Here is a 26,474-nt window from a genome sequence, read left to right as displayed (position 1 = left end):
AGTTTGAACAATAAGAAATAAGACAATGAGACGTGAAATTTGTAATTGTGATTTTGTCATTATTTGAGTGAACTGAATGTGTCCAGTTCTCCATAGCCTGCCTCTCACAGTTAAGTTGAGGCATTTAGGAAAGAAGAAACATTGACAGAGATCCTACTCTTATAGATACTTACCAAGTTCTTTCACATATCTCATTCCATTTTAGGCTCATACTAACTCAGAGAGGGAGACATGATTATATTTTAACAGAAGAGGAAACAGGTTCAACGAAATTAAGTAACTTGAAAAAGTTTTCACTGCCTTTAAGTGTCATTTAAAAACACATATGGCCCAAATACTCATGTAATTTAATCTCCAAGTGATGAAAATAAAATTCTTCAATTTATTTTGATAAGGAAGAGCTATCCTCTTGGTGCTCAAAATTCTTATAAAACTAAACTTCTCTGAACATAATTATGATCTTGGGCAGGCACCAATCTCAGCAGTATTTCTTTATTCTTACTAAATCTGTAATTTTATATATAAGGCTTAGTGAATTATTAGTCTTTACAATTTTTTCTAATTGCCTAAGTCACACCATAGGAAGGATGCCATGCAGCTGATTACTGAGTTTGTTAATAGCTTAGTTTTATGAGACAAAAGTAACCCAACTATGTCAATATTCTCTAGTGATTTATACAAGGCTGGAGTATAAAATGGTTCAGATGAAATGCAGCTTTATTTTTAGTTTATATTCTTGCCATGCAGAGAGTGTTGGTCTTATTTAAATCCAAAAGAAATCTCCTGATGGATTAGTTTAGGTTGGCTCTTCTCAGTAATACACTTAAACGTAGATATTTTGTGCCTACTCCATCATAGGTATGAAAGTACAAATATTTTAAAACATAATCCCTGCTTTCAAATAAACTTGCTTTATTTATTTTTTCTTTTATTGCTGTATATTGTTCACCATTCACATGGTGCATGTGTTAGTATGTATTTAGTCGTACACAAACATCACACACGCATACACACAAACACCTCAAAGATGATATTATTGACAAAACTTGGGTGCTACTAAAATGGCCAGGACATGACCAGTAATCCTAAAGTATACCAACTGCTACTTCAGTTCTATGAGCTGCTCCTTTGAATTTACTTTCTGATTCTGAAATACGTTTCTATTCCTGATGATTGCTTACCACCCTGGTCTCTTTCTCAAATTTCCATGATTGAAAAATTATGTTGCAGTGTGACCTTAAACTCCATCTTTCAGTTTGGGGTGCCTATCAAAATAATGAAAATATAAGATTAGTCCTGGTATACAGTAGCTTGGAAAATGGAATCATTTGATAGAACCTATATTATGTGGGAAATTTTATCATTGTGGATTACCAAAGCACTAAGGAAAGAAACTGAAGGAAATTATTAAGTATGTTCAGGTTGCATTGTCTTGAAGGAAAATCAATATATTGAAGGATTTTTTAAAATAACAAGTACTGATTAGATCTAATTTATTTCCCCAAACTTTTCTCTATTGATTGTCTTCATATTACTTTGTAAGAAACTACTTGTCAACATCAGATTCCAATTCATGACCATTTTAAAAGAAAGGAATGTCCACTATAGCAGAAGAGTGTTTGTCTGGAGTGAATGAACCTGCATTTGTCCTGTATTTCTGAGTTTAGATAGCTTACATCAAAGGAGCACAATAATTGCAAAGAAAAAATTAGTTTTGGTGTCAACAGTCTCTAATATCATGGCTTGAGAGCCTTTTTAGTTTTACCTGCCCAACATAGCCATGATGACACTTGATGTCTGGTCTTGCTGTCATCTCCCCACCCATATGGTACAGATTTGGCTGTGATCCCATTTACAGTATGTACCAGCACCAACACCATGCTGTTCTCCCATTGTGTGTGTGTGTGTTTGTGTGTGTGTGTGTGTGTGTGTGTGTGTGTGTGTTAATGTATGCTTACAGATCTTTTGAAAGCAGTTCTCCTCATATTTGATATCAGGAATAAATAACAATCTGTATCTTTTATTTCTGTTTTGTTATCCCTTGCTTGCAGAGTTTAAAGGAATATTTGTTAGAAGCAATGAAATTAACTCCTGCAGGCATACTCTACAAGCTTGATAAACTAGCATGGAAACATTACATATCTGATCAGAGTGGTGAAATTCACATCTTTTAGTTCTCTCACTTTTAAAGATAAAGTCCAGTGAGATGAGGCCCCAAAAGATGAACTAGTGACACATTTAGATCAGGGACACAAGTATCCTAATTTCTTTTATGCCCTTTCTACTATTTGTGTATAAAATACTCTGATAGTGTATGTTATGATAGTCTAAAAGATTTTGATGCTAAATACATCTTATCTTTCCTAAACTTTTCTTTGTATATCAAAACCATGCATTCTCATCTTCTTTATTTTATCTTTATAAAATGATTCCTTCTCTCTCTCTCTTTCTCTGGCATAACTTTTGCAGCAGAATTGAGAGACTAGGAACTCCAGAAGAAAAATTGCAGTTTCCTTTATGACTGGAGGTGAAGCATAAATTCATAGGATTCATCCTTAAGATGCCCCATGATACTGCATTAAATGTACAGGAAATAGAAGTGCAATATTTCATAGGCTACATCTTCCTCTAGTGTTTATAGCAGAGCACAGAAATAGCAAAGGATTAAAAAAATGAAGCTACAATCATAACATAGAGCTATTTTTTCTAGGGCAGCTGCATTTTTCCATAATTAATGCATCCACAATGAAGCTGACATATTTTGATATTAATTGGACCATATTTTAACTCTAAAAATACCTTATTAATAACTTCTGACTGTCCTCACAAATTTGTTTTATTCAGCCACAATTATTTTAGTATTTCCATGTGGACGATCCTCAGATAGATAATAATAACCGCTCTTAAATCTGTGTCCAAACGATACAACTTGAGACTGTTCTCCCTGCAGTCACAGGTGTCCCCAGCACAGGCTCCTGCTGCATTTTAGGTGCCTCGTTATTGGGACCTTCACACTGGGCATGGGCTGCTGCCCGAGGATTTCAAACAACTGCAGCAGCAGGCGGCATCCCCATTGGTAGGGACTTCCTGGCATCTTAAACCTGCTGGATATTTTGTTCTAACTTTGACAGCTATTTTAAACTCTCAAGAGTAAAGCTTTCCCCCCCTTTCAATCTAACTCTCTTCTTCAGTTTTTTTGTTTTGTTAAAGTGTTAACTGATCTTTCACAAATGACAGCATGTTCTGTACTTTGCCCGGTATCCTCATGGCAGATCTAAATGTTCTTGAAATGAAAACGCTTTGTCTTCAAGAGTTTCAAAGCCATTAGCTCTTTTAAGATGGCAGAATAGATTGTACTTTAAATGTTAAAGATTTTGTTTTTATAACTGTTATTTACCTATGCATTTGCAATACAGCTCTGTTCACAAATTTTGTTTGAAATGGCATGAGGGTTGAGGAGAAGAGTAGGAATTTCTTAAGCTGGGATAAATGGCAAAAAGCCACAGGATCTACAACCAATGAAATCTAATTGCTAATAAATTAAACTACTAAAATAAAAATCCTCATATTTGAAGGCCTAAATGATCCTATCCACATGTTATACATACAGGGTATCCCCAAAAATGTATACACACTTTGAATAAGTATTAATTCCAATGGATTAAATCTGAAAAGAAAGAAACATTGATGTTAATAATTATTCAAAGTGTGTATACATTTTGGGGGGACATCATCATTGATGTTTCTATCTCTTTTTTTCTCTCCCTCCCTTTCTGAAATTAATAAAAATATAATTAATTAATTAATTAAAGAAATAAATATAATGAAAATAATGTGTGGGTGACTTGAAAAGATAAGACCCCATTTCACAAACAAATTATTTTCCATTTCCAATGCTTTCTCCACATGAATTAATTGTCAAATCCATCAAATATTCTATTTAGGCTACAGCAGGCCAGTACAATCACATGCATATGGATTTTGATAAATTCACATTTATAGCCCTATAAGCCTGTTAATCATATCTGGAGTTGTTGCTTTTCTTTACCCCTTATGAGCAATTAATATAAATTAGTTATTTAGGATCTTGAGAAAAATGTACCTTTGCTTTAAGGTCTAATATTGTCAACTAAGATCCTGACTCATAACATTCCCTGTTGAAATGAATTCTGACTTCAATATATTTTTCACACGTATATATATTTTTTACTGCTCTCATCGTGAAGGTCATGGACAATGTAACTGTGGAAGATGTGACTGCAAAGTAGGCTGGTATGGGAAGAAGTGTGAGCACCCACGTTCCTGCCCACTGTCGGCTGAGGAGAGCATCAAGAAGTGCCAAGGGAGCTCCGATCTGCCCTGCTCCGGAAGGGGTAAGTGAGGGCTCTCAGGCCTTACCACCGCCTCCTAATCCTATGCGACAGATGAATTCAGTTCACATATATCCTATTGAAAAGATAGCTAAGATTCCTGAATGAGCGATGAGTCTTTTAAGAACTAATAAAACATACAGATGATGTATCAGAATTGTACACTTGAAAATGTATATAATCTTATTAACCGATGTTACCCCAATAAATTTAATGAAAACAAATCCAAGTTCCATGAATGAAAGTACCTGGAGAATGTAATCTCTCTTTCCCTTTCTGTCCCACACACCCAGACACACTCACACGCTATCAATTCACTGTAACCTTGAGGTTTGTTCAATTTCAGTTCATTTTGACTCAGTTCAATGATACATTAAAAAGAAAAAAAAAATGTTTGAATATTTGCTCAAAATTTTCTGAATGAGACCATCTAATAGTTCACTGCCATTTCTGAAACTCAATAACATTGTATTGGGGAGAGTGTTGGCTTCTGAAAGAGCATTGTATGCACAGATAGTTCTGAATAGGCTTTTGTTGTCTTAGAAGGCATGTGGTCTCAGGTGCACTCTTGGTACCAGATCAGTACAAATTGAAGAAGGAGGCATTCATCTAGCGGAAAGCTGGTTCCATTCTTTTTGATTTATCAAAATAAGAAATACAATTTCACCTCTAACTTGAAAATGGCAACAAGCATTAATATAAACTATGCTTTCAGAGGAACTGGTAATTGAAGTAATTGTAAATTTTATTGTGAGAGAGGAAAAAGAATACTTCCTTTACCTGAATGCTAGATCAGATGTCTAATTTCGTTACAGTTTTCTTTTTGAAAAATAAATTTGTTATTGAGATATAATTCAAGTTCCATAAAAGTTGCTTTTTTAAAGTGTATAACTTAGTGGCTTTTAGTATGTTAACAGAATTATGCAACTATCACCATTATATTATTCTAGAACCTTTTCATCACCACAAAAAGAATCTCTGTACCCCTTGCCAGTCATGCCCCATTCTCCTCTCCCCTCAACCCTTAAACACCATTAATCTATGGATTTTCCTACTCTGGGTAATTCATATAAATGGGATTATAAAATATGTGACCTTTTGGTTTCTGGCTTTTTTTCACGTAGGATGTTTTCAAGCTTTATCCATGTTGTAGCATGAACTTCATTCCTTTTTATGGCTGAATAATATCCATTTGTATGGATAGGCCACATTTATTTATCCATTTATCTTTTAATGGACATTTGGAACGTTTCTACTTTTCAGCCATTGTGAGCAATGTCCTATAAACATTCATGTATAAGTTTTTGTGTGAATTGTGCTTTTATTTCTCTTGGGTTTATACCCATAGTGGGATTTCTGGGTCATGTGGTAATCTAGGTTTAATTTTTTGAGGTACTGTCTTTAAGGTGGAAGTCATTTTACATTACCACCTGCAATGCTAACGTTCCAGTTTCTTCACATCCTTGCCATTATTTGTTATCATCTGCTTTTAAGAATTACTCATAGTTTTCCTCATGTAGAAAACCCCCAAAGTCTCCAAGATTATTTGTACCATAGGTATTTTCCTATACTTTGATATTTGTTTCCAATGATTGTTAAGTAGGAAGATAAGAAAGATATGGGTAGAGGAATATTTTTATTTCACAAGCATTTCTGACTTACCCCGTCTCTCACTGGTAGCCCTAGACAAAAACCAGTGTTCTGTCTGCATTAATACAGTATTGCCATTGTAGTGCTTGAGTCTCTCATGCTTTTAAAGTAAGATTAAAAGTTAGTATCTTTCAGACTACTGTTATTTATTTATTTACTCATACATACATTCATTTATTGTTAAAAATAACTTATATAATGGGGGGGGGAACAAAAACATACAAAATATCTCTCAGAGATATTTTTCATTTGTCTCTAAAATTTTTAATATAGTGCTAGTGCAAGAAGGTTCTTATGGGCTTTATCTATAAATTTTTAATAAACCCTAATAAACACATATTTGTCTCTTACCTTTCTAGAGGTTAGCTAATAAATTTAGCTACAATTTGAAGAAGTAGAGTATATCTAAAGTTTGTTATTAAAAAGGTATTGAATATATGGATTAAGTTATAATTTCTATTTCTTATAATTCACTTAAGCCTTTTGAAATACTTTACAAATAAATAATAAGCTTTTCTAGTTTCCTCATGGAGAAATTGAGGTATTAATGAGTGAAGTGATTTCTCAGGGACCATAATATAAGGATATTGAGAGTGAAGACCAAGGATTTATGGGAGCCAGTACTCAGACCAATGATCAGAGACGCTTCCTTTTTCATAGAGCTACATCTGCAAACTCATTGGCATTGGATGTTTCATAGCAAATAGCCAATATGAAACTTGCGAAGGATTAGTTTTGTAATATATGAGTGACAATTGCACCAGTGGTTACATGACTGAGGAAAGCAATTACAAGGCCCATCGGTTCACAAGCCAGAGAGCCTCTTCAGCTTACCAGCTGGGGCCAAGAAAAATAAATTATCCTGGAAGAATGTACTGAAGTTCCTCAGTAGAGTCCACCTCAGAGGTGAGGTGAAGGCGTTTTCCACTGGAAATTAAATTGGATGACTTGCTTCTGCTGGTGATGACTGAGTGTGCTCCTATGTCTTCGAGGTAGGGGAATAATTTACATTATCTCTTACGTTATCTACTTATCCTCTGATTCCTTGATTTCTATTTCTTATTGGCTAGGAATAACTTTTCATTTAATTTAGTTGACTCTCATGTAGTCAATATGGATATACAGTTGTTCATCTTAATTTCTACTCCTGGGAGTTAGGCATGATGTACAACTTTCTCTATTTTCATACCAATGTTCTGCTAAAAAAACTGAAATGATAGGTTACACATTAGTTTTAAACTCTTCATGACTTAGAAATACATTTATTATTATTATTGAGGTTCTCTTCCTGAGTCTGTGTCTGGCTTTGTTAAAAAAATGTGAACAACGTGATGTGTTCATTTTGGAGCAGAAGCTAGAGGCAGTGAGAGATTTGCCATCTCCGTTTTCCTCTGGCCCAGGGATTTGGAGTATTTGAGATGGTGGCTAGTTAGCCTGGGTCTCTGAATGAGGATAATTAGCAGAAACCTCTGCTGACACCACCAAGGGACCTGTAACAGGAGCAAGAAATAAACCTATCTTTTTTGAATCAGCTCAGATATTGGGGTACTTTGTTACTGCAGCAGAACTCCTGACTCATACTGTCTGCCATGTACAAAATTTAGGGAACACATTTAAACCAAAGCAAACAAACAAGCAAATGCAACAAAAATCTCATTTCAAACCCTACAAGACAACTGAGGTTAATAATATATGCACATCATATCAATATCTAAATCAAATTAAATATAAATGTGCATATTTTACAAATGATGTATTTATGCTACTCTATCAACAGCATGTTATGCACACTTACTCAATGGGTAAAATGTTAAGAACATTGCACGCATTGTCTTTTATGCTATCCCCAAATATAATGAGGTAGGAAAAAGAACAATTATTCTTCTCTTTACAGAAAAAGAAATTAGAAGTTTTAACAGTTTGATACCTTACACAGTAAGTCCCAGAGATGCAAGTTTTAACACAAACTTTTACTACAGGCCCTCTGACTCCAAAGCTGTCATTTTAGATGATTTACTGGTTCTTTTATTATACCAATTTGCTGAACAATATGTAATGAATATATTTATTTCTTTGTTACAAACATTCTTATGCAAAATCATTGGTATAATTGCATGGTATTCCATAATATGATTGTAACAAAAGAACTAACTTTCTTTTCTTAGACATCTAAATTGTCTCATTTTATTCATATTCTAAATATTATACTTTATGCCCTAGCTCAGCGTTTCTCAACCTGTGGGTCATGACCCCTCTGGAGGTCGAACCACCCTTTCACAGGGTTCACCTAAGACCGTCGGAAAACATATATAATTACGTATTGTTTTTGTGATTCATCACTATGCTTTAATTCTGTTCAGTTTGTAACAATGAAAATACATCCTGCATATCAGATATTTACATGATGATTCATAACAGTAGCAAAATTACAGTTATGAAGTAGCAACAAAAATAATTTTATGGTTGGGGGTCACCACAACATGAGGAACTGTATTAAAGGACCACGGCATTAGGAAGGTTGAGAACCACTGCCCTAGCTAGTTTGGCTCAGCCTGCAGATTAAAGGGTCCCGGGTTTGATTCTATCAAGGGCACATACCTCAGTTGCAGGCCCCTCCCTAGCCCAAGCCCTGGTCAGGGTGCATGCAGGAGGCAACCAATCGATGTGTTTCTCTCACATTGATATTTCTCTCTGTCTTTCCTCTCCCTCCCACTCTCTCTGGAAAAATATCCTCAGGTGAGGATTTAAAATTAATAACAATAATAATAATAAATACATATTGTGCTTTATATTCAGATAGCCTAAAAGTTGCACAAATTCTTAGTATTAATTCTGACATGTAGAATGCATACACCTAAATGAATAAAAATACATTGAAGTTTTTCAATTAAAAATTGCTGCACCCAACAATTTATATTCTCTATAAAAATTGTGCCAGTATAGCCTCCTGCCAGGAGCATATCAAGGGTTCTCTTCACCCTCCAATGCTGACAGTTTAATCAGTAGCTCTTCTCAATCTATTTTTCTTTTAGTGTTATGCACTTTTTATCAAACTCATTTTATTGACTCCTATAATCGTAAAAGAGTAATATTTATCTGCAGGCATTATTAGTTAGAGGCTTGTGTTGAGGTATTTTTCCTTCTTTGATCATTTGTCCTTGTACCCAAGTCATCTTTTTGTTTGGTACTCAAATCCCGTGTGTTTTTGTTGCCTATCCTCTGTGCCATTTGGTTTTTTTTTATTAGACTTGTTCTAAGAGGTATTGTATATGTTTTAGTCCTTAAACACACAAAGGGAAGGTGTGAAATGGAGCAAGAATGATAAATTGAGGTTAATTATTTAATATTATAGCTTCTAGAAAATAGAAAACATGTCCTCATTTTTATCAATTAGTATGTTTTAATTAATGAATTAAGCAAGTTGGTTCAATTCCCTTACCTAGGAACATACTTTCAAAGAATAATAGTGTGCCAGATTTATACCATCTGGAGATTTTTCAATTTATCTTTCTTTTTTTTTTACTGGCAAAGCACAGCTTTAAAATGTCTTGCTTTTATTTATCAGAGACGTTTTCCATGATGCATATACTTTTTAACCCTATGTATTAATTACTGTATGTGATGTTTTACAAGTGAACATTATTTTTCTTATTTATGTATACAGAGATGTTATTATTGGGAAGTGATACGCACTTCTTAGAAATTTGAAGTCCTCTCTATATATTTATTTTTAATTTGGGGGGAGATAAAGGCTTTTTATTTTTATTAAAATTTTTTTTACAGCTTTATTGAGTTACAATTGATATACAAAGAAAACCTGCACTTACTTAATGTATGTAATTTGATGAGTTTGGATATATGCATACATCCATGATGCCTTCACCACAATCAAGATATCTGCAAAAATGTCCTTGTGTCTCTTTGTGTGTGTGTGTGTGTGTGTGTGTGTGTGTGTGTGTGTGTGTAAAGAATACTTAACATGAGAGGCATCTAAAATAGTCAAACGCATAGAAGCAGAAAGTGGGATGGTGGCTGCCAGGAGATAGGGAGGGGAAAGGGAGTGGCTATTCCATGGGTCTAGAGTTAGAGCCATATCAGATAAGTAAGTTCTTGAGATCTGCTGTACAACCTAGTGCCCACAGTTAGCCATGTGATATAGTGAACTTACACATTTATCAAGAGGTTAGACCTCCAAATATTTCACATTAAGCACCGGACCACTTATTGTGATTTTGATTATATTTAAAAAATTCTCAGTAGCCTAATTGAACGTCATTGTAAGTTCATTGCAATGGGAACTGCACAGTTTTCGAGTGGCAAGGAAACCTGGTGTGCGGTTTCAGCAGTGCTTTGGGACAGTGAAGGGGATTCAGATTAGCTCTATTCTGAGTGCGCAGATTGGTCAATCCACTGCATCTGCCAGTGCTCGAGGACTCTGGAACAGACATGCACTAAGTTATGGTACTTCAAACAGTCGTTAAGGACCACAGCCAAAGAAGAAGAAATGACCCTGTAAAATCAATTTCTTTATGTTTCCACACCCAGAAGGAATGTCCTGCTTTTAGTGCTTCACTAAATGGGGGAAATATCAGTGAACTGCTAAATCATGTCAAAAGCAAAAGTTTGCACTTTTTTGTATTGTGACATTAAAGGCCTGTGCATCTCGAGAGTTTTCTGTGGATCTCTGAGGACACTTTTGAACTTACAGTGTTCCCTCTCTGTTATGTTTTTTATATGTTCTACTAGAGGCCTGGTGCATGAAATTTGTGCATGAGGGGAGTAGGGGTGGGGGTGGGAAGCCCTCAGCCTGGCCTGCACCCTCTCCAATCTGGGACATCCCTCTCGCAATCTGGGATCGCTGGCTCCTAACTGCTCACCTGCCTGCCTGCCTGATAGCCCCTAACTACCTCTGCCTGCTGGCCTGGTCACCCCTAACTGCCCTCCCCTGCTGGCCTGGTTGTTACCAACTGCCTTCCCCTGCCAGCCTGGTCGCCCCTAACCACCTCTGCCTCAGCCCCCGCCACCGTGGCTATGTCTGGAAGGACGTCCGGATGGATGTCCAGTCTAATTAGCATATTGCCCTTTTATTAGTATAAATTATACAACATAAGCTTTAAGGTAGAATTGCATTAGTAGACATGAAGAGACATTTCATTAAAAAATGTATATTGGTTTGATATAATTCAAATCCACTTGTTTATGACAAAAATCAAGTCTTTAAGAATAGGATTCTTGCCCTAGCTGGTTTGGTTCAGTGGCTAGAGCTTTGGCCTGAGGACTAAAGGGTCCCAGGTTCGATTCTGGTCAAGGGCACATGCCTGGGTCACAGGCTCTATCCCCAGTAGGGCACGTGCAGGAGGTAGCTGATCAATGATTCTCTCTCCTCATTGATGTTTCTATCTCTCTCCCTCTCCCTTCCTCTTGAAATCAATACAAATCTATTTAAAAAAATAAAAGAATAAGATTGCTTTGCTATCAAAGCCAAGTAGGGTGTGTCATTCGTTGTCCCTGATGAAGTCTGAGCAGCTCAGTTGCTAAGTGACTTCGCTGGGTTCTTATCAAATAAACTCCATGGAGAAGCAACTACACCCACCATGCATTTAAGCTATAAAGACCAAAAGTTGGGGAGGACAGAGTGCTTCTGGGGTAGGAGACAGTGAGGGTCAGCAGCTGGGAGGCAGGGAAGATGCAGGCATGCCCAGTGCCTGGAAGCACCAAAGGGTCTGAGATATGCAAATCTGCTGGAGGTGAGGTCAGGCCCTGTGCTCCAAGAGGCCAGGTCCGGAGGGAGGGCAGGGGTGCGGTTCCCGGGGATCTCCATCCTGCGAGGCTCCTCCTCCTCCCCTTAACCCCCTAACCCTGTGGTTGTCAAACTGCAGCTGGCGAGCCACATGCAACTCTTTGGCCTCTTGAGTGTGGCTCTTCCACAAAATACCGCATGCGGGCACATGTACAGTGCAATCGAAACTTTGTGGCCCATGCGCAGAAGTTGGTATTTTGTGGAAGAGCCACACTCAAGGGGCCAAAGAGCCACATGTGGCTCGAGAGCCACGGTTTGCCGAGCTGCAGTTTGCCAACCACTGCCCTAACCTGTCCATTTGGATGAAGTGGGTGGGAAGCAAGTATGCAATGCCTGGGTGGGACGCCTCTCAGTCCCAGATCCCTCCCGAGGAAGGGGTGTTTGTATTGGTTTATTTAATTCTTCTTACATGTTGAAGGGGGTGGCAGGGGAGTCGTCTGCCAGACATGGTTTCCTTCTGCTTGCTTGCTCGAGCTGCCCCGCGTGATGCCTTTTCCCTTCCTTCCCAGCTGCCCCGAGCTCACATGCATGAGATTGCCGGGGACAAAACTGGAGACCTCATTGTATTGCGTGGAGATTGCACTCCACAGGAACCTGCTTGATCCAGGGAGGGTTGGGGTTATTCACTGCTGAAAAAGCTTGATTTAAAGGAAGCCGCCTAGATCTGCACCGGCTGAGCCATTTGGGGAGGGTTTATCATCCCTTCTGGCTGTTTCCTTGGAAACCACAAACTCAAGATAGCAGTGGAATGCTGCATCCCCTTATCTGAAACCCTGATTCTCTAGGCCAGAGACTTAGATGCCCCAGGCAAGTGTGGGATGTCCCTTTCTTACTGATATGATGGCACACAGCCACGTTTTAGGTAGGCTAGGATTTGGGCTCCTATCTGGGGCCGGCCCAGGGGGAGGGGACGCAGCCTGCTGATCTGATCGTTTCATGAGGGCATTCCAGACAATTTGCATATTCCTCTATTATTAGTATAGATTACCATCTATTATTAGTATAGATTACCATGGAATGACCTATAACAGTAATATGGTATGTAGAAAGATTAAAAAACCTATTTATCATTTGCTTTCTTTGGACTCAGGAAAACTCATTAGAATGTTATAAACTGTAGATGCAGCCTATATTTCACAAAATCTCAGAAATTTAAATGTTATTTATTATGACTTTACTAAAGATAGTATGGAGACAAAACGATTGGGATTCAGGGAGAACTAAATATGGTGCCTCCAGCATGGTTCCTCTATGTCATCATGATGTGCTGGGACTTCTGTGTGTTCGGATATTTTCTATCCTCATGAGCAGGCCAATGGTGTGGGTGCCCAGATGTGATGGTTTACTGGATGGTCCTGATTAAATCCAATATTAAATCTCTCACTCATATGAAGAAGCAGCATTTACTAAACTAAAACCATGATCTGCATATAATGAAGGGAATGATTAAAACAAATCATTACAGCAAAGAGCCAAATTAAACAGAAACGGTCTTTTCTCATGCAAGGTGTTTCTTATTTCTCCATCTTTATTTTATCTAGCCTTTCTTCTTGTTATTTTTATATTCAACAGAACATATAGGAGAAGAAATGCAGAAGCTGAATTGTGTATCTTCTTAAAGGATGATAGAAATTATTTCTGTGGAAAATAATAAAAATAGTATTTTTTTCAATTACCTGAGGTTTCTCTAATCCATAGTCCAAAATCTGTATCATCCTCAAGAGAGTATTTTATTTTGTGTGTTCCATTCAATGGTCTTGTTTAAATGTTTTATCTATGGCAACAGAACATTTTGTTTAAAAAATAGAATCTATCCAAATCAATAGATAGTTTTTATTACATTTTGCATAATATAAATTGAAAACCAGTGAAATTCTGTGGCCAAGAAAACTTCCTAGGAAAGGCTGCAACAAATATTGTCAAAATCTATTTGAAATGAAGATAGAAACTTGGACAAAAATTCAATCCTAATTTCTTTAAGTGAGCTTAAAATGAAATGTGTGACAACTGTGACAATTTTGTTACCAACATTATATATTTATTTCTATTAAAGCACTAAATACATAGTGAAGGATGTAATGTGGGGCTCTAGTGTTTATTTACTTGATTTTACTCAATACAAACAAGCAAACCAGATACTTTTAGTGGGAAACAATCTGGAATGGTTATTAGCCAAAATCTTCATGGAACCATACAACTCTACAGAGAGTGTATGAGACACAGAGTCTAAAATATTTACTATCTGGCCCTTTACACGAAAAGTTTGCAGACCCCTGTACTAAGCCTTTGTGATAAATGTGAAAATATGGTGAGAAAAGGGTTTAAGTGTCTTGAGTATCAGAAGAGTAAGATAATCTTTTCTAAATACATTTGGGTGCAAAAATATGACTTCATGAAGTAAGTGAAGCTGGACGTGAGTCTGCAGGGATGGGTGGGTAGCAATAGACAGATGATAATTTAGTTAAAAGTGCATTCCAGGTCAAGGGAGCAGCATAGAGAGAGACACTGAGTTAACAAGGGAATGGCTTTCACAAGAAACATGAAGCAAATTCACTTTTGATATATAAAGAATAAGAAAGTGGTGGGAGACATACTAGGGGCAAAGGTCATCTCTCCCATTCCCCCATAACTCTTCCCCATATGGCAATACATTTGAGACGGAAGAAGTAACTTATTTGAGAGCTCTTGTTCTCATAATTGTTTTCTGAGGTCAATTGTTAGTAAGAATGATACACATTGGAAGTATGGATTGTAAATACACTAAAATGATATCATGGAAATGCCAGGTTAACCTTGCTTAGTGCCCATTCCATTACGCCATTGCTAAAATACCATGTTTAACTTAACTAAAGTTACCAAGATCCAAATCTTTCCATGAAACAGAAAAATGCATTAGCATCCTCTCATGTGCCTTTCTTCCTCTTTCTTGCACATCAAATCATGCTTACTTATTTATTGACAGCCTATGAGAAGACAAATACAGATCTAAAGTGGCTGTTTTATTCATATAAGCAAAGTAGCAAAATGAGAACAGTTTAGCAGTCAGATTAGTATCTGAGGGTCACGTTATCTGTATTGGGAACATATACACATACCTACATGCTTTAAATACAGAGGGAGATCATGTCATAGCAAGGCAAGATTGGGGGTTATTGGTATGGGAGTGAGAGAATGTAGACTTAGGCTGGGCTCTGTTAGGTATGTGACCCAACAAGTCACAGACTAACATAGCAGCAACATCCTAATAGTGACTTTGAACTTAGTTTCTTCAGGCTACTTTCCCACCTTCTCTTCTCTCTGCAGTATGTGAACTTGATTCTATGTTCCAATTCATTTGGACCCCTAGATTTTGTATTTACCTTCACGGACTCCATGCCTTTTATTTCCAACTCACTTTTGCAATAGACTGTGTATCTGGTTTGGCATTGTTAATGAGACATACAGAGAGCTGACTACTTAGGAGAATCAGGTGACTAGCCAAGCTGTCTTTCTCGACTCTGCTTTCTACTACCAAGTGACTGTTTTGAGCATAGAGTAATATATTCCTCAGTTACGGCATCCTTTTATTTGGAATATAACAGTTGAGATGGATGTGTTTTTGTTCCCCCAAAATATTTATTTCTCATGTGATGCCTTTTATTTGGATACAAGAGGAAAATCAGGATTCTTTGGCTGCTTAAAGTTTCTAAATAATTTTGGCCTATTCACTGCTTAAAATGTCCATGGCATGTGGTTGCTTGTAAATAGTACCAAATGGTCTGGCATAGTACAGTCGTGAGTTGTTAAAGGTTTAAATGGTCCCAAAGATGAAATAGCAAATATTTGAGGTCATAAGTAAAGTCCTTTATAAGGACATTAAATCTTTTGCCAAGATTTCTTTCTCTAAATTTCTTCCTAAGACCCTGAATTGCACAATAGAAAAGCATGAAAAATGCAAGCAAATGCAGAGTATATAGTGACTGGAGAGGTCTCTTGTTTCATTTGATTAATTTGCTGGAAGTCTGGTTATGGTTAATGTCACTAGTGAATTATTGTTGCATTGGTGAAACAGAATCACAGAACATATACTCTTGAATGTAGTTGATTGTAATTGTAAAAGAAGTAGTAGCCAAACCCAAGTGGTGTGATGCATGTCGATTCTAGATCCACTCTTCTGGATGATTCTACTACATAAAGAAACAAATTTAGAGGAATTACTGGTAAATGAGTTATTGGATATGTTATGAGCCTGAAGTCTTGTGGTTATACAAGGGTGTGACAGGCCTAGTATATGCTCATGTTGTCCAACCCTCTTTCCAAATGTTACTTCCATCCTTGTGTGATGCCTGAGAAAACTATCAACAAACTTCACTTTCTTGGTTGGGTAGAGAAACTCAGACACCCTGCCAATATTGACTTTATTTGAGTATCTAGAACCTTAACCAGTTAACCACTCTAATTATGAGGACATAAGCTTTTGAGGGGACAAGAATTGAAGGGATGGCCACATGGCTTATGACATCCATACAAGGCAGATGTGCTCACACCATTTATTAGTGTGCCCCTATAAAGATATTTTTGTTTTGTTTTGTCTTTGGATGTTTTTAGCTCCATGGAACCTCAGTTTTGTTATCCATAAAAGCAATATTATAACTGCTCTGTTTCTTCTAAAATGTTGTTGTGAGGCAAATTAAAATGGTACATAGGATGTTGTTTTGTTTACTTAAAATTAATACGCAATTGTAAAGGATTACAAGGGTTTAAGTAGATGACCACAGATGAATTCAAGGACATAGAGTTTAATAGAGATAATATGTCCAATATTAATTCACTCATTCATTCATCAATTCATTTATGCATTCAACATATATTTATTGGAATCTTACTATGTGCCTAGAACCAATCCAGGTGCTGAGGATAGAATAATAAATAAGGCAGCCAATGTCAGGGATTCCATAGAGATTCTAAAAGTTTGGAGAAGTTAAACAAGAAAATAAATAATTGTGGTTAGTGCTGGGAGAAGGAAGTCAGGATATTACATTAAAGTGGCCCAGATGGACCCTCCAGAGGGAGCTGCTCCAGATGGGGTGGTCAGGGACCCTCTCTGAGGAGGTCCTGTTTGGCCAGATCTGAGTATTAAAAGGGGACCAAATGAGAACTGAAGGAAAATGGCTGGAAAATCGCGGGGGGTGGGGGGTGGGGGGAGGTGGAATAGGTTTGCACAAAATTTTAGACTCAGGTAATGAAGGTTTCCAGGAAGAAATCAAAGTCAGGTAGCCTTTGTCCTTCAAGAGTCCATGGAGGAAACCTAGAATTTGTTGAAGAAGTATCTTAGAAATACCAGTGCTGAGCTTCCACATGATTTAATTTGTCTGTGATGTGGCCTGGGCATCAGGGATTTTAAAAGCTCCCTGGTGCTTCTTTCCTGCAGCCACATTAGGAATCACTGCTCTGCAAGGTTGTGTAATGGGCAGCAGAATGGACTGAGCAGAAGACACTTTTGATTCTGCCCTACTTCCCACAGAGCAAACAGGGCTTCAGGGAGTGCTTCGGATTGCAGAAAAATTACTATCTTGTGGGGTCTCTTCTGATGCTCTGTTGAATATGCAGGAAAGCAATAAGGGAGGGGCGGAGGTTTGGGGGAAGATATGCTCTTGGAAAAGAGGGACAATAGTTTCAAAAACAGGAAATTGCATTAGAAGACACAGAAATAAGAAAGAATATGGTACGTTTGTTCAGGGAATTATTCCATCCCAGTTTTTATGTATCTGTGGTGGAAGTGAAAATCTGTATTTTTAAATAAATCTCCAGTGTAATTATGAAGCATTTGGGTATGAATTCTGGGGGTATATTGCTTGCACAAAAATGTCCTTCCATGGTCTTTAATCACTCAGAAGCCTTTTAGTCCTGCTTTCAACCTTCATAGTTTTCTTAGAACTAATCTGTGATGTGTTTCCTCGACCAGAATAATTTGTATCGTAAAGAAATCTATAGACAGGGATTCTTAACCTTAAATTCATGTAAACTTTGCAGTTTATGATTGGGTATCAGGGCAAAAAGAACCTCTTAAAATGGCACAAATATATTGTATATGCCTTGTTGCTTATATTTTTATGAATAGAGTGTCCATAGCTGTTTTTTAACCAAATTCTAAAAATACTACATATTTACAAAAGGTGACAGCTTCTTAGATATAACTGTATAAAACTCAATCACTCTAAGAGAGGTGTGACAGATTGTTAAGGAACATATTTTGAACTAGATGTGCCTTTACTATACAATGCATAGTTTAATAATTAAATTAGTAAATATTTCAATAGAGATAACATGTCTAATGTTCATTCATGCATTCATTCATCAATTATTTATGCATTCAGCATATATTTATTGAGACCCTACTATGTGCCTAGAACTAATCCAGATAAAGATAAAATATATAGATACTTTGTGATACCTAGTTGTATATGGAACTTATGATTTGGCTTATTTTTTTTGATGTGTTCCCATGATTCAAATTTGGAATGCAAAGATGGATCAAACCCAAAACCATTTTATTCAAATTCATGACAATTTGTCATTGAAAAATTTTATTAGGATGGAAAACAAAATTCCACTCATGTTTTTCTCTCAGAACAGAATGACATTTCTTCTGTAATGCTTTAGGTTTTAGTTTGTACCCATGAAAGTTGTCCATTCTGAATAATAAATGTTGAATGCTCGTAACAGTACAACCTGGCATTCTAGGAATAACAGGAGTATAGGTACAAAAACAGAAGGCAATTTAATTTGTATGCTAACCAAGTTTCACTTGGAATTGTTTTAGGAAGACCCATTTCATTATGTGAAAATAGTTTTTTATTAAAATTTTTACAAAGGAAATATATAAAAATTTAATAAGGAAATGTAATACTGTTTTGTGATTCTTACATGGTTCCAAACTAAGATTTAGTTATTATCAACTTATTTCCAATCAACATTCAGCCACATTGCTCTAGTTTTAACTGTGGCTAGGTAATGTCCCCATAGGTCTTGGAAATGTGTGGAGTAGGGCTAAGTTATCAAAGAAATTTCAAGCAGTGTTACAGAGCACATAATGTGAGGAAATAGTAGAAAAGGTAGACAAACACATCACGAAGCAGCTATAACTGCTGTTTATTAACATTGAATGATCCAGGGCCTATATTCTGGACTTATCACTGTTCATCATACATTCATTTATTTATTCATTTACTTTTCAATATAATTAATTATGTTGGTAACATAATATGATAAGGAGGATCTCTATAATACTTACTTATATGAGATAAGCTGGGTAGCTGGTTTTTTGTTTGTTTGTTTGTTTTGTTTCATTTTGTTTTTTCTTTCTGATGTAGCTTCATCCTCAGGTTGAGTCCAAGGGCTCAGTTTCTATATCATAAACTGGCCACCCTGAGGGAAACGATGTTGAGTGAGAATATTTGCTATAACTTGTTTAATGTAAATTTAAATTGTTCAAGAGACCACGGTTGATGCCTTCTATAGATCAAAGATGCTCAGCTACAAAAAGGTGTAGTATGACCGCCATCTGATCACACTTAACAGCAATCTCCAGTTTGGTACATGTAAGAGCTGCTTAGTTCTTATGTCCTGAAAGAACTCTAGCTTTCTTGATTATGTTTTTAATTTCTTTGTCATTAATTACAGTACTGAGGATATAGCAAAATTACAAAGCATCTATTTTAATTAAGAGTCATTTGGATGCAAATGGCAGAACCCCAATTCAATCAGAATAAACAAATGACTTATGTGCTCACATAACCAGAGATAGGGGGTAAAGATGACCTTTAGAATGAGTGGAAAGGGAGTTAGACAATCTCACAACAGTCTTTCTCGTTCTCTCTATCACACACACACACACACACACACACACACACACACACACTCACCTGCCCCCATCACACACATTTCAATTTCTGTCAGCTATTTGGTTTCAGTCTTGCCTACTGTAAAGTGAGTTTTGTCCATGTGAAAGGAGCATGGATTTTTAGCATCATTTAAAGTTATGTTTTTACTGTAACCTGATCAAATAGGATGAGAGACTGTTTCTTCCCTGGCAGTTCATGGGGGAGGTAGAGGAAATCTGAGAAAAATGCTGATTGGCTTAGCTTGGAACAATGATTAATTTGGAACCAATCACTGTCTAAACAGAGGGATGGTAGACTACTCAACTTGGCCCAACTTGGGGCAATGCTGGAGGGGTGAGATGTAAGACTAAGCGAAATGAGCCAGTCAGAGGAAGATAAGCATCATAAGATCTCACTCATTGTGGAATCTAATGAAAAAAATAAATGGATGAACAAAATAGATCCAGAGACATAGAAGCATGGAACAGAATGACCAACTTCAGAGGGGATGTGGGGTTCAGGAGAGGGTGGGGAGGAGTAATTAACAGGGAACTTACTAGTATATGCTTATATGCATAGCCCATGGATACAAACAACAGAGTGGTGAAGGCCTGGGAGGGGCAGGTGGAGGGGGTCAATGAGAAAACAAACAAACAAACAAACAAAAGGGAGATCTGTAATACTTTAAACAATAAAGATAAATTTTTAAAAAAGACTTAAAAGAATTCCTATGAACAAAACAATTTTTACTAATTACAGCTGCCTTTAGGGTTGATATCAATCTTGAGAATCTTTGATTACATGAAGAGCCTTCTCGGTGTAGGAAAGATGATATATAGAATATTTTCAGATTTATAACTAAAGGACAATACCACAGGACAAGACAATTCATTAATGATTGTGATAAGCAAATAATGGGTCTCAAAGACATTCATTTTCTGATCCCTGGAATCTATGACTATGTTAGATTACATGGCAAAGGGAGAAAAATTGCCTGTGGAATTAAGATTGCAACTCAGGAGATTATAGCGGATTATCTGGGTGGATCTGATGTAATCACAAGGGTCCTTCCAAGTGGAAAAGGGGGCAGAAGAGGTGCTAGCATCAGAGCAATTCAATATGAGGACTTTGATGGTGTTGCTGACTTTGATGATGGAAAAATGGGGGCAGAGAATGCATTTTGCCTCTAGAAACTTGAAAAGGAAAGGAAATAGATTGCTCCTAGAGCCTCCAGAAGGAATGCAGTCTTGCTGATATCTTGATCTTAGCCAAGTAAAATCCATTTAGATCTCTGATCTCCAGAACTATAAACTAATATGTTTATGTTGTTTTTAGTCACAAAATTTGTGGTAATTTGTTATAGAAACAATAGGACACTAACACAGTCTTCTATCAAAATAATTCTTCTGCCTAGTCACTAAAATTACATCAGAATCTGTTACTGAGCAAATTATGTATTCCTGGGAATTATTAAAGTCTTTATACAGATAATCTGAAAAAGATTACTGTTAAAATGCTTATTTCTTTTACTGCTAGTACTTTAACTATTTGCATAAACCTAAAGGTATTAGCCAAGGCATAATTCCTTGTTGACTTCCCCTTGCATTATTTTTAAATAATGGAAACTAACTTTTAAGCACAACTTTATATCCTGCTTTTTTGCATTTATATGAAGTCTTACACTTTATTCTGTGTTGTAATATAGTCTGGATACATTGTTTATAATGGCTAATGTTATATTAAGGTATTTTGCCAAAGCATAATAGGCAACTTTGTCCCATGATTTAAGCCATTATTCTATGTAAATGGCCCATGAGTACAATTGTAAGAGTTTAATACTCTGATTTCAATTTTTTCCTGTTTCTCCATTGTCATTCTGCATTGTATTTGGGTACACATTATTACCTAGATAGATAGGTAATCCAAGTTTTGCAGGACCTACATTTTGGGAGCCCTTTTTTAAAAAATGAATTCAAAATTGCAAACACAAAATTAGTTAAGGTGAATATACACTGAGTGGCCAGATTATTATGACCACCCCATCAGTACTTCATTGACACTTCCAAAAATACTGAATATTGAAAACTTCCTAAGCAAATACTCTCAAGGTTTTATTATTATTATTATTATTATTATTATTTGCATAACTAATTCACTTCATTGTACTGATGGGGTGGTCATAATAATCTGACCGGTCATAATAATCTGACCGGTCATAATCTGGCCACTCAGTGTATATTTAGGACTAGAAAGTAAATCAACAAAAATTATAATTTTTAAAGCAGGCAAATACCACAAGCATCACAAAATTCAGAATATTATGTAAATATAATTTTATGAATCTGTTTTAAGTAGCTCTGTGTACTTTAAAACTTGTTTCTTTTCAACTACTTAAGTGTGGGCTGAGAATTATAGAATGTATTCAAATTATGAATTGATCGCTGTCCTTGCATTGTCATGACCAAGGGGACTTTACAGAAGCCATTCCTACACCCTGAAAAACCATGGAAGTCACTCTTCCCCAGCTAATTGCAAGTAAATGTATCCTCAATTCAACCTCCCTTTGGCTGAATCCCAAAAGTACCGGAGCCATCCCAGGGCCTCTTAACCTGAGGGATAGTATGACTGAGTGGAAGTTGGGAAAGAAAGAGAGAGTGCCTAGCCCGTTTTCTCAGTGGATAGAGCTTTGGCCTGAGAACTGAAGGGTCCTGGGTTCAATTCTAGTCAAGGGCACATGCCCGAGTTGCTGGTCAATCCCTACTAGGGGGCGTACTGAAGGCAGCCAATCAATGATTCTCTCTCATCATTGATGTTTCTATCTCTCTCTCCCTATCCCTTCCTCTCTGAACTCAATAAAAATAGGTTAAGAGAGAGAGAGAGAGAGAGAGAGAGAGAGAGAGAGAGAGAGAGAGAGATCCTCATTGATTCAGTTAAATTTCTTTTTTTTGAAATTTTCAAAAATATATGTCACCTCTTCCAGGATCCTCCCCCGCACCATGGAAAAGACTGTTATGGGTGAAGACATCTGAGGATTCATTGCCATTAGCTCCATGGTCAATGTGGTCTGACTCTTTGATGATTGACACTGAAGAACTGCACTTAGGCTATCCCTAAAGTAAAGTACACCGAGTTTTAAAATCTGTCATTGACTTTCTATGCTTCCCTCTTCTAAAGAAGAATAAGCAAATCATTTGCACAGATGAAACACGTGCTGTGATTCCCGTCCTTCTTGATATCACTATATAGAGTGAAGTCTGTCTGTAGCTCTTAGGGTGCTCCTCCCCCCTCCCCGGGGACTGCTGCCACCTCTGTCGCCTGGCAGCTATCTGTTTCATGATAACATTATAAACATTCTTCTGAACTATTAACAGGAAAACATCTGTTTAGAGTTTTGTTACATGTGGGTGCTGCCAGTCCAGGCATCCTTCCATATTTGTCACATGATCAGCTTCCAAATCATTTTTTTTAACTGAAAGTATATAGCCTGGAGCCTCAATGTTTCTATTTTTGTTTATTTATTATACAAGATGCCACTTCTCACCCAACCCCTTGCAGACAGTAAGCTCTTCCACCAAAATGTAATATGACCTTGGGTTTTAGTTTCATGGTCCATAAAATGCTAGATTTTTGGTGATAGAAATTCAGAGTTGGAGCCCTCACTTAAAAAGAGATAAGGAAGCTGATCCATTGCAGATTGATGCTAAGCCTAAACCTAAAATGAGCTTTGCATCCTCATTGAACGTGTTCCCACACTCTAGAGTCCTTATTCCACCTTTTGAAATGCTTGTGTCCATCTCTTCACAAAACTTTGAAGACAGAAAATTTTCAGAGTTTTAATGATATTAAGATAACACAAAAAGAAAGTTTCTCAAAACGTTTTTATTCTCTACAACTCTTGGAGAAAAAGCAGACCTTTATCTTTGTCAAAAGGGAATAAAACTGTTGGCATGACAAATGAAGGTTCTAGGGGGATAAGTGAAATAAGGAAGTGGAGAAGTGTGGTGGATTATTCCCAAAGCCTGGTCCAGACAAGAAAATAAACCATAGGCAGCACAGATTGAAGTGAAGATGTGTATCCTCAGGTCAAGGGCCTGGGCTGGTTGGAAGAAAAAGATAGAACAGAACAAAAAGAAACGGGAGGCCCAGCCGGCGTGGCTCTGTGCTTGAGCATCGATATGAGCCAGGAGGTCACGGTTTGATTCCTAGTCAGGGCACATGCCCAGGTTGCAGGCTTGATCCCCAGGGTGGGGCATGCAGAAGCAGGCAGCCAATCAATGATTCTCTCTCATCATTGATGTTTCTCTCTCATTCCCTCACCCTTCCTCTCTGAAATCAATAAAGAAATATATTTTTAAAAAGAAATGGGAGGAAATGTCTTAACAATGGTGTATATATAAGCAGGGCTTTTGCAGGCAATGGTTATTCCCCCTATTTCTTCACATAGAATAGTACCCAACAAGGTACTAGAGGCTTAAGTATTGATTGAATGAACCTTTCCCTATATGCAAAAATCTGTAAGAATAAGCTTCTGTTCTTATGTAGTACTTCTAATATTAGATTTTGAGTGAGTGATAGTATTAACACTTAATGAGTACTTACTAAATGCTAGTGCTAGGTACTGTGCTCAGTGCTTGATATATGTATCTCAATATTCTCATGACCTTATAACGGTCTTACCATAATTATCCCTACATAGCTAATAGCAGCATGTCTCTCTTTTTCTATGTAAATTTCATTGCTTTTATTTCCTGAGATACTATTTCAGCCCAGGTTCTAGCGCGTGTGTCCTTCTCTGTACCTAGGATATCCACTGAGACCTTATATGCTGGAGTGAATCAAACTTCACATGTAAATGTAATCATTTTTCTCCATGTTACAGCTAACCCCGTGGATACCTTTATTTTTGCATATAACCTACTTTATTATAATTATTTATTTATGTTGGTCTCTCTCACTCCGGGCTCCGTGAGTGCTGGTATTTGTATTTCTAGATTCTAACATCCAGCAAAGTCCTTGGCTGAGAGTAAAGAACAATGATTGTGAAATAAATGACTAAGTGAATCATACTGGACTCCAGTATTCCCTCTTTTAAATAAATGATCATGCACAAGTAGTTAAAGAGCAGATTCTCAGCATGGGTTTCTAACTAGCTGGAGACTCATGAGTGGAAAATGTTAATTTCAGTGAACACAGGGTATCGGTTTAGCTCTATATTCCCTAGCAGTACTCTGGGAAGGGAAAGGAAAATTGAATCTGGAGTGAAGTTGGTGTGTGTGTGTGTGTGTGTGTGTGTGTGTGTGTGTGCGTGTGTGTGCTTTCCTGTACTCGTGACTTAATTCTAAGGTCAACTAGCAAAAAATATGGAATTTTTCATTACCTATGCTTTTTTTCTCTAATTGAGTTTAGACTACATTTATATTTTGCACACACATGAACAAAATTGTAATTCATCGATAATATGTAATTTCTATACATCACTGGCACTCATTAACATTTAGATGGATTTTATTCTCCATTTAAATTGTAGGTTTTAATCTTTTTATTAAAAGTAATTCTCCACAAATTTGAAGAAAACTTTAACATTTGATATAGTAATGCAAACTATTTAGTACTTTAACTTGATTGTGTGATAAAGTGAACTATTATTTAATATATGATTAACAACCTATAAAAATGTTTATAGGTTACCTGTTAGTTATTCTAATAAGGGTGATAACTGCTGTTTTTTTCAAAGTTAAGAAAAAGTTTTTTAAATGAATTAAATCTCATATTTTTATACTGAAATTGTTTTTTTAAATTTCTACCCATATACCTAACCCATAGCTTTATTTTATTTCTTATTCTACATAGAAAGACATTATGTCATTATTTTTATAAAAGACATAAAAATACATTTACTTTCTCCTTCATTTTTGGTTCCATACAGATTCCTGACAAGATGATTCTATAAAATTATAAAACCCAGGTCTCCTGTTGAGTTGCATCTGAGGACAGGTAACGAGGTCACCTGTGAGTCATTGTAGTTAGTTCCAGAGATGTGAAGAAATCTCTTGCCATCACACTTAACCTTCACAGAGCATGGATTTCAGGGGGAGATGCCCAGATGTAAAAATGGGCAATTGACATAAGAACTTTCTCCTCCACATTGAGTTCATCAGAACAGGCTGGTGAATAGTCTGATTATAGATCATTTTAAAGGAATGAAGTATTTTTTTTGGCTATACATTCTATAGCCTTTTGATCCCAATTTAAATCTCATTTCAAAATTCCCCACTGCATAAAACAACTAAAGGAACAAATTTCATAAAAATTCCATTAGACTGGTTAAACATGCCCCTCTGCAATCTATTTAAAATAGCCGTGCTCGGCTGGCGTGGCTCAGTGGTTGAGCATGAACCTATGAACCAGGAGGTTACGGTTCAATTCCTGGTCAGGGCACATACCTGGGTTTCGGGCTGGATCCCCAGTTAGGGGGCGTGCAGTAAGCAGCCAATCAATGGTTTTCCCTCATCATTGATATTTCTCTTTCTCTCTCTCTCTCTCTCTCCCCCCCTTTTTCTCTGAAAACAATAAAAATGTATATTTTAAAGAATAGCACTACATATAGTCCATTGTGTTCATTCAGGGTTGTGATGTGCAGGATTCCTAGAGATATTCTCCAGAGGTTACTCGGGAGAGAGAAAGGTCTGGGTCTGGTGCACATTGCCCATTCCTACCTTTTGCTTCTTCCAAGGGGTTTCACTTATGTATGGTTTATTTACCAAGGGTCTTTTAATGATTTATTTTGAAATA

At 36.8% G+C, this 26,474-nt stretch overlaps 1 protein-coding gene across 2 annotated transcripts in view; it reads left to right on the top strand.

Moving 5' to 3' along the window:
• Window positions 1–26,474, top strand: part of ITGBL1 (integrin subunit beta like 1) — a 203,289-nt gene that overhangs the window by 104,879 nt on the left and 71,936 nt on the right. For both annotated transcript variants that reach the window (XM_036299396.1, XM_036299395.1), the window contains one exon: window positions 4,227–4,373. In XM_036299396.1, coding sequence (XP_036155289.1) covers window positions 4,227–4,373 — 147 coding nt within the window. The remainder of the gene's footprint in view (window positions 1–4,226; window positions 4,374–26,474) is intronic.

The sequence above is a fragment of the Myotis myotis genome, unplaced genomic scaffold, assembly GCF_014108235.1.
Source record: "Myotis myotis isolate mMyoMyo1 unplaced genomic scaffold, mMyoMyo1.p scaffold_m19_p_3, whole genome shotgun sequence".
In the NCBI taxonomy this organism is placed as follows: domain Eukaryota; kingdom Metazoa; phylum Chordata; class Mammalia; order Chiroptera; family Vespertilionidae; genus Myotis; species Myotis myotis.
This window is presented reverse-complemented; position numbering and strand designations above follow the sequence as displayed.